The sequence below is a fragment of the Scleropages formosus genome, chromosome 18 (genome assembly GCF_900964775.1).
Source record: "Scleropages formosus chromosome 18, fSclFor1.1, whole genome shotgun sequence".
Taxonomy (NCBI): Eukaryota; Metazoa; Chordata; class Actinopteri; order Osteoglossiformes; family Osteoglossidae; genus Scleropages; species Scleropages formosus.
In genome coordinates, this window is record NC_041823.1 from 21,657,672 (window position 1) to 21,666,481 (window position 8,810).

At 43.0% G+C, this 8,810-nt stretch overlaps 3 protein-coding genes across 3 annotated transcripts; all 3 read right to left on the reverse strand.

Moving 5' to 3' along the window:
* Window positions 1-599: 599 nt before the first annotated feature.
* On the reverse strand, window positions 600-1,950 carry LOC114909116 (interferon-inducible GTPase 5-like). Its single transcript, XM_029245929.1, has 2 exons — window positions 1,374-1,950; window positions 600-1,225 (listed from the first exon to the last, which is right to left on the reverse strand). The coding sequence occupies exons 1-2, from the start codon at window positions 1,930-1,932 to the stop codon at window positions 600-602; spliced, it is 1,185 nt and encodes a 394-aa protein (XP_029101762.1). The 5' UTR covers window positions 1,933-1,950.
* Window positions 1,951-6,616: 4,666 nt separating this feature from the next.
* Window positions 6,617-7,993, reverse strand: LOC108931257 (interferon-inducible GTPase 5-like). Its single transcript, XM_018746925.2, has 2 exons — window positions 7,438-7,993; window positions 6,617-7,289 (listed from the first exon to the last, which is right to left on the reverse strand). The coding sequence occupies exons 1-2, from the start codon at window positions 7,991-7,993 to the stop codon at window positions 6,664-6,666; spliced, it is 1,182 nt and encodes a 393-aa protein (XP_018602441.1). The 3' UTR covers window positions 6,617-6,663.
* Window positions 6,664-7,993, reverse strand: LOC114912576 (interferon-inducible GTPase 5-like). The gene is made up of 2 exons (XM_029260095.1): window positions 7,438-7,993; window positions 6,664-7,289 (listed from the first exon to the last, which is right to left on the reverse strand). The coding sequence occupies exons 1-2, from the start codon at window positions 7,991-7,993 to the stop codon at window positions 6,664-6,666; spliced, it is 1,182 nt and encodes a 393-aa protein (XP_029115928.1).
* Window positions 7,994-8,810: the final 817 nt, after the last annotated feature.

Below are 8,810 nucleotides of genomic sequence, written 5' to 3' on the forward strand. Positions count from 1 at the left end.
TGTGATCAATAAGATCTTAGTAGGAGGTCAAGTCTTTAGCTATATAGCGGCTGAATTTTGGAATCGTCTTCCGGTTATTGTCAGGAATGTAAAAGCTATTGACTGCCTGCTACAGTGGAAGAGACCTGCTTATGTGAACTGGGACATCAAGTTTTTAGCACTGAGTTACAATGGAATAAACAGGTATAAATTGACTTAGAAGTCTATTTTAATCAACAATGCCAAGAAGGTGTGGGCAGGTACTGGCACTTCGACTTCCAGAAGCATTTTTTTGTCCTTTGCTTTTTGGATAGAAGTTCTTTGTTCCTTTCCTCAGTGGCCAGTAGGCTTATTTACAGCTTTAATAATTGCATGATTACTATAGAAATTTAATGAATGGACAACTGTCTTATGCCTTTGATGAATGCTCTGTCACTGTTTGACAAGAGCACTCCATAAAAATAAACAATTTAATTGAACTCTGGCTAGTATATTATTATTATATAATGATTTACATAAGTATGCTAATTAGATTGATTACTGACAAATTAGTAAACTTGTGTATAGAAAAGATTCTTCTAGAATGAACAGAAAATAATTATGGAACAACTAGTAGTATTTTATACTTCAGACTGCAAAGCCCGCATTAACACATTTTGAGAGTCATCAGCCAGCTCATTCAGGCAGCTCTTAAGCATGTGGTATGTGGTAGCATATGAGATTCCTCCTGCAGGAATGGATCCCAGAACTGGAATGGTACTCATCCAGTATCCAATAACCATTAAACCAGCCCCAGCCGCCTTGGTCAACAGCTTAATAATCACATCAGCTGATATCTCCTTATTCAAGGGAGATTTGCGAACTGCTTTCAGTTCTTCCAAAGGGACCTCTGTTCTGGCTGAGAGGTTCTGCAATGATTCATCATCCAGGCCAAAAGCCTGATAATACCTGGTAATCTCCTTCACCAAAATAGTGACATCTACTGCCACTGATAACCCAGGTATGGGCACTGTGGCCACTGCACCTGATAGTAGAGCCATCTTCCATATGTCAGCCTGCAGGGCCTCCTTCTTCTTATTGTTGATTTCCAGTGTCAGATTGGGCAAGGATAGTAGCAGAATATTCCTCTTGTGCTTGGGGAGCTCTCTCTCCATAGTCTCTTCCAGCAAAGGGAAGTCATAGTAACCCAGGTCAAAGCTGGAAATCAGGAAGACAACTGGAGATTCCACACCATTTGTCTGAAGACCTTGAAGAGATTAGGAAAGCACACATGTATACAACACTCAACAACTGAGATACAAACAGAATTTTAAATGCCTCTCTGTATACGTTGCTAAAACTCAAGAATTCTATATTTCTGTTACTTTGGTTTTACGTTGAATTATCATTTGTACCTTTAATGCAGTCCTCTCGAATCTGATTCAGTGTCTTGTCCTGGTCAAAGTTCTTCTTTCTTTTTTCTGCACGTATGTTGTCATCAATTTTGGAACGGACAAAGTAGAACCGCTTCTTCATTTTCTGGATCTCTCTGGCCAGTTCCACATTACTGACTTTGAAACGTTCTGATGCAATGATGATGAAGAAATCATAGCGTTCAAATCCAACTTTCTGAAGGTATTCGTCTGCCCTGAAATTCGGCGTTCCAGTTCCAGGTAAGTCCCACACTTGAACATTTGGATATTTGGGATGAGGATAACACTTTGGCTCCACTGTAGTCTCCACTACACCAGTGGGGGCCGAATCGGTTTCATCATCCCCCACGCCTCGGAAGGCATTGACAAAGGTGGACTTGCCAGATCCTGACTCTCCAGTGACAGCAATGTTAAGTGTAACATGGTCCACCTGGTTAATGTAACCTTGAATCTTTTCAGCTGCTGAAGCCAAATTATTTCCTTCCAGTGCTTCTCTAATCTCTTTCACTTCTTCTTCCCCAATTACATCACAGTCATCCATAATTAGCCTAGTAATAAAAAATAAAAATAATGTAAAAAATTGTTAGTTATAGAATGTCATACTTCTTTGAAGGTTTTTGAAAATATTCTTTTCAGCACTGGGCCTATAGAAATACACACACACACACACATTTTCAGAACCGCTTGTCCCATACAGGGTCACGGGGAACCGGAGCCTACCCGGCAACACAGGGCAAAGGGCTGGAGGGGGAGGGGACACACCCAGGACGGGATGCCAGTCCGTCGCAAGGTACCCCAAGCGGGACTTGAACCCCAGACCCACCGGACAGCAGGACTGTGGTCCAACCCGCTGCGCCACTGCACCCCCTCCTATAGAAATATATATTTATAAATTACTTATCACTTGTCTATCCACAGGCATGTGCGCATTGCTGCATTTTTGTAGGGCATTGCTTTTGTGAATGAGACTGAACAAAATGGTAGGTAGTGGCAACTTTGCTACTGGCATCGTGAATCAGTATAGAGAAACAGGCATGTGTTTATCTCTTGGGTGTTGGCTTGTGTGAGCACAAAGGAATCTGAGACAAAAAAGACAGATTTAGCTGTGCTATAGAAAGATCCAGATTAACACACATCTGGCATGACCTGCATTGTCTACAACTGCTTGTCCCAAGCAGGTTGCAGCAAGCTGGAGCCTACCCAGTAACACAGGGCAGAAGGCCAAAAGGGGAGGGGACACACCCTCTACAGAACGCCAGTCCACCACAAGGCACTCCAAGCAGGGCTCAAACCCCAGACCCACCACACAACGGGTACAGGCCAATTCCATCGTGCCACACCACAGCACCATTCTCTTCTGGCATGATCTGAATATATTCAATTGGTTAAACAAGAATTATCAACACATTAATAAGAAATATGGGGGGTGCAATGATGCAGTGGGTTGGACCGGGTCCTGCTCTCTGGTGGGTCTGGGGTTCAAGTTCTGCTTGGGGTGCCTTGCGACGGGCTGGCGTCCCCTCCCCCTCCAGCCTTACGTCGGGTGTCGCCGGGTTCTGACACTCCTCTTTGCAAAATTGTTTTCCCCATTATGACGTAACACAGTGAAAAAATTGTGAATCATAAGTGTGATAAACCAATGGAAATACAATACAAGTTATGGCATAGCTTCTGAGGCATGTTGTCCATGCTGGACACAGACCTGGTTAATGAATGCACCCATCCCTTGCCTAACCTCCTGCTATGGTACCCTTGAGCAAGATATTTACTATGAATTGGAGAGAGGTGGGCACACATGAAAACAGGTCAACCTACTGCTGTTGCCAGAGCTATAAATGAAGGGAGAGGATAGACTGGACAAATCAGGAAACTGTAGTTCTGTAGCTTCTTGGGGTCTAACAGCCTTAGTGCCTGATGTGCTTTAGCAATGTTACTGTGTATGCTATGTTCACATGTGCCTTTTGGGTTATGTGGCTGTATGTTGATGGCAAGGGTCAGGTGTGGTTGCTCTCTTCTCTGTGCTCCCTGGATACAGCGTGTACCCCGGCCTCTCTTCACCGGCTGTCAAACTGCACAACCTGAACAACATTCCACATTAAACTACCAGTTCTGCCACATCATCATCACTAAGCACTAAGAGGCCTGGTCACTTGAAAAATCTATTAATATCAGCATGAATGATAAAATTATCTTTGACAGTAGACACAAACACATCACCTTTGTGGTGGTGTGTTTTGTGTCTTAGTGGGTTCCACCATCTTGCTCAGATCTGGGATGGGGTTACGTTGTCCTCTGAACCCTTGGAATAGAACCACATGATTATTTAGTCATAAAGTTGAGGTGCTCTCAGATTTAACTAGGCAAAGTAAATTTTGCCGCTGGATTAATTGGGAGGTTGGGCCGCTTTACCATTATTTCTTAAGGAAAAGAAATACGTAATCATATCACAGATTAAAAATATATCACCTGAAATAAAAAAATGAATCAAAATAAAATGTATAATACACACACACACACACACACACACACACACACACACACACACACACATTTTCAGAACTGCTTGTCCCATCCGGGGTCGCGGGGAGCCAGAGCCTAACCTGGAAACACAGGGCGTAAGGCCGGAGGGGAGGGGACACACCCAGGACGGGACGCCAGTCCGTTGCAAGGCACCCCAAGCGGGACTCGAACCCCAGACCCACTGGAGAGCAAGACCCGGTCCAACCCACTGCGCCACCGCACCCCCTCAAAATGTATAATATTTGCATGAAAAATTACTGAACTCTATCACACATTATCCAAACTATTTTTACTCTACCATGAATTCTGTAGGTGACTGAATAGCTTTTGTACCGTCCCTGTCAGCTTCAGAGTTTGACTTGGAAAGCCACAAGAGACACTTTATGTAAGGGTATTCATATCAAACCCTTTAGGGATGGCCATTATTCTGGAATAAAATATAAAATATTTATAGAAAATATAAGTACACACACACACACATTTTCAGAACCACTTGTCCCATACGGGGTCACGGGGAACCGGAGCCTACCCGGCAACACAGGGCGTAAGGCCAGAGGGGGAGGGGACACACCCAGGACGGGACGCCAGTCCGTCGCAAGGCACCCCAAGCGGGACTCGAACCCCAGACCCACTGGAGAGCAGGACTGTGGTCCAACCCACTGCGCCACCGCACCCCCTCGAAAATATAAGTATAAAACATAAAATCAATCTTAAAATAAACTTGAAATTAATAAATGATTGATTTACACACTTGATTCTACTTATCGACTTGGCCTAGCCAGTGCAACTTGAGTATTCACTTATTTCTGCACCTGCACTACTTTGTTTTTATATTTTTATATTATGTCAGAGAGGAAAGCCTGCTTCTCATTAAATAACCTTTTCGTGTTAAAACTAAGGGACATGGGGTTCGCATACTTTCAAGCAACACTATTTTCACAAGATGTTGTAGCGGATTTCACTATAAAGGACCCCGTTATACAAAGGAAAAGTAAAATTTTTAGTACACTTGTTGCCTCAATATATGCCACATATACAACGGGTTTAGGAAAACCTCATTGCGCTTATTCTGAAGCAGCAGCATACACAAAGTGTATGTTGTACAAAAATTACTGAATTCTATCACATATTATCCAAATGAGAAAAATTAGACCATGAATTCTGCAGGGGATCTGAATCTTTTGTATACTGAGACATAGAAAAAACATTCATTGCTTACTTTCGAAATGTGATTTTTCTTTCCTTTTTTTAAATCAGCTATTGAAATGTAAAAACTGTGAATGACCTCTTTCACAAATGCTACTGAACTACTCCAGTTTAGAATTGATTATAAAACCTTACTTTTGACCTATAATGCAGAAAATAGCATTGCCCCAGCTTCCCTTAATAAGATGTTGTCTTCACTCATTGGATGCGGGTTACCTTGAAGTACCTGTGACCAATAAGATCTAAGTAGGAGGTTGTGTCTTTAGGTATATAGCGCCTGAATTTTGGAATAGTCTGCCAGTTATTCTAAGGAATGTGAAAGCTGTTGACTGCCTGCCACAGTGGAAGTGACCTGCTTATGTGAACTGGGACATCAAGTTTTTAGCACTGAGTTACAATGGAATAAACAGGTGTAAATTGACTTAGAAGTCTATTTTAATCTACAATGCCGAGAAAGGGTGGGCAGCTACTGGCACTTCGACTTCCAGAAGCTTTTTTTGTTTCTTGCTTTTGGATAAAAGTTCCTTGTTCCCTTTCTCAGTGGCCAGTAGGCTTATTTACAGCTTTAATAATTGCATTATTACTATAGAAATTTAATGTATGGACAACTTTCTTATTCCTTTGTTGAGTGCTCTGTCACTGTCTGAAAAGAGCACTTCATATAACTAAATTGAATTTAATTGAACTCTGACTAAGGGGGTGCGGTGGCGCAGTGGGTTGGACTGCAGTCCTGCTCTCCAGTGGGTCTGGGGTTCGAGTCCTGCTTGGGGTGCCTTGCGACGGACTGGCGTCCTGTCCTGGGTGTATCCCCTCTCCCTCTGGCCTTACGCCCTGTGTTACCGGGTAGGCTCCGTGACCCCGTATGGGACAAGTGGTTCTGAAAATGTGTGTGTGTGTGTGTGTGTGTGTGTGTGTGTGTGTGTGTGTGTGTGTGTGTGTGTGTGTGTGTGTGTGTGTGTGTGTGTGTGTGTGTGTGTGTGTGTGTGTGTGTGTGTGTGTGTAGGACATGGTGGTGCAATGGATTGGACCAGGTCCTGCTTTCTGGTGGATTTGGGGTTCGAGTCCCCCTCGGGGTGCCTTGTGATAGACTGGTGTCCTGTCCTGGGTGTGTCCCTTCCCTCTGTTGTAGGTTTAGGCTCCCCATGACTCCATATGGGACAAGTGGTTCAGATGATGTGTGTGTGAACTCTGGCTAGTATATTATTATTATATAATGATTTACATAGGTAAAGGGGGCACGCTGGGTTGGACCGGGTCCTGCTCTCTGGTGGGTCTGAGGTTCGAGTCCCGCTTGGGATGCCTTGCAGCGAACTGGCGCCCCGTCCTGGGTGTGTCCCCTCCCCCTCCGGCCTTACGCCCAGAGTTGCCGGATAGGCTCCGGTTCCCCGCGACCCCGTCTGGGACAAGCGGTTCAGAAAATGTGTGTGTGTGTCATTTACATAAGTATGTTTATTAGATTGATTACTGACATATTAGTAAGAACTTGTGTATAGAAAAGATTCTTCTACAATGAACAGAAAATAATTATGGAACAACTAGTAGTATTTTATACTTCAGACTGCAAAGCCCGCATTAACACATTTTGAGAATCATCAGCCAGCTCATTCAGGCAGCTCTTAAGCATGTGGTATGTGGTAGCATATGAGATTCCTCCTGCAGGAATGGATCCCAGAACTGGAATGGTACTCATCCAGTATCCAATAACCATTAAACCAGCCCCAGCCGCCTTGGTCAACAGCTTAATAATCACATCAGCTGATATCTCCTTATTCAAGGGAGATTTGCGAACTGCTTTCAGTTCTTCCAAAGGGACCTCTGTTCTGGCTGAGAGGTTCTGCAATGATTCATCATCCAGGCCAAAAGCCTGATAATACCTGGTAATCTCCTTCACCAAAATAGTGACATCTACTGCCACTGACAACCCAGGTATGGGCACTGTGGCCACTCCACCTGATAATAGAGCCTTCTTCCATATGCCAGCCTGCAGGGCCTTCTTCTTCTTATTGATGATTTCCAGCATCAGATTGGGCAAGGACAGTAGCAGAATATTCCTCTTGTGCTTGGGGAGCTCTCTCTCCATGGTCTGCTCCAGCAAAGGGAAGTCATAATAACCCAGGTCAAAGCTGGAAATCAGAAAGACAACTGGAGATTCCACCCCATTTCTCTGAAGACCTTGAAGAGATTTGGAAAGCACACATGTATACAACACTCAACAACTGAGATACAAACAGAATTTTAAATGCCTTTGTCTATAGTTTGCTAAAACTCAAGAATTCTATATTTATGTTACTTTGGTTTTACATTAAATTATCATTTGTACCTTTAATGCAGTCCTCTCGAATCTGATTCAGTGTCTTGTCCTGGTCAAAGTTCTTCTTTCTTTTTTCTGCACGTATGTTGTCATCAATTTTGGAACGGACAAAGTAGAACCGCTTCTTCATTTTCTGGATCTCTCTGGCCAATTCCACATTACTGACTTTGAAACGTTCTGATGCAATGATGATGAAGAAATCATAGCGTGCAAATCCAACTTTCTGAAAGTATTCGTCTGCCCTGAAATTCGGCGTTCCAATTCCAGGTAAGTCCCATACTTGAACATCTGGATATTTGGGATGAGGATAACACTTTGGTTCCATTGTAGTCTCCACTACACCACTGGGTGCCGAATTGGTTTCATCATGCCCTATGCCTCGGAAGGCGTTGACAAAGGCAGACTTGCCAGATCCTGACTCTCCAGTGACAGCAATGTTAAATGTAACATGGTCCAACTGGTTCGTATCTTGAATCTTTTCATCTGATGAAGCCAAATTACTTCTTTTCAGTGTCTCTCTAATCTCTTTCATTTCTTCCTCCTCAATTACATCAAAGTCTCCCATAATTAGCCTAATAATTGAAAATGAAAATAATTCAACAAATTGTTAGTTATAGAATGCCATACTTCTTTGAAGGTTTTTGAAAACATTTTTTTCAGCAATAGGCCCATAGAAATATATATTTATAAATATTTAAATTACTTATCACTTCCCTGTCACATGATGATCATTTTATTTGCTTTTACAGCTGAAATTTCAAGAGTCCCATCATGTCAGAATTATTAGTATTAAATGCTAACTGTTGGCTGTAATATGCAAATTTTAACTGCAAATCTGTACATCTGACATGCATGTCACTGTAAATGTGGTTGTGTAGTAAAAATTCCTAGTTTTTAATATGGATAGTTTTTAAAAGGAAATAGTGAATATGTGTTGTAAACAGGGGTGCGGTGGTGCAGTGGGTTGGACCGCAGTCCTGCTCTCCGGTGGGTCTGGGGTTCGAGTCCCGCTTGGGGTGCCTTGCGATGGACTGGCGTCCCGTCCTGGGTGTGTCCCCTCCCCCTCTGGCCTTACGCCCTGTGTTGCCGGGAAGGCTCCGGTTCCCCGTGACCCCATATGGGACAAGCGGTTCTGAAGATGTGTGTGTGTTGTAAACAAATCCTTAGATAATAGTGATTACATTTGACAGTCAAACAGCCTCATTTGTGTTGCAAACACTAAATGTAGAGCTATGTTTTGGTTTCAGTTGTGTACTCACATGTGCGCTGCAGTTTAGTAAACAGTAAAATTTCTACTCTAATTTAGTCTGTTAATTTCCTTCTTAATCATTTTAATAGCTTATCATTACTGTGTTTTTTATTATTATTTCTTGACACTGTGT

Bases quoted from the DNA above. Each gene is read 5' to 3' on its own strand.
- LOC114909116 (XM_029245929.1), bottom strand. From the start codon at position 1,932: ATGGATGACTGTGATGTAATTGGGGAAGAAGAAGTGAAAGAGATTAGA. The intron at 1,226-1,373 runs GTACAAATGATA...AATCTCTTCAAG, and splicing joins TCGAGAGGACTGCATTAAAG to GTCTTCAGACAAATGGTGTG.
- LOC114912576 (XM_029260095.1), bottom strand. From the start codon at position 7,993: ATGGGAGACTTTGATGTAATTGAGGAGGAAGAAATGAAAGAGATTAGA. The intron at 7,290-7,437 runs GTACAAATGATA...AATCTCTTCAAG, and splicing joins TCGAGAGGACTGCATTAAAG to GTCTTCAGAGAAATGGGGTG.
- LOC108931257 (XM_018746925.2), bottom strand. From the start codon at position 7,993: ATGGGAGACTTTGATGTAATTGAGGAGGAAGAAATGAAAGAGATTAGA. The intron at 7,290-7,437 runs GTACAAATGATA...AATCTCTTCAAG, and splicing joins TCGAGAGGACTGCATTAAAG to GTCTTCAGAGAAATGGGGTG.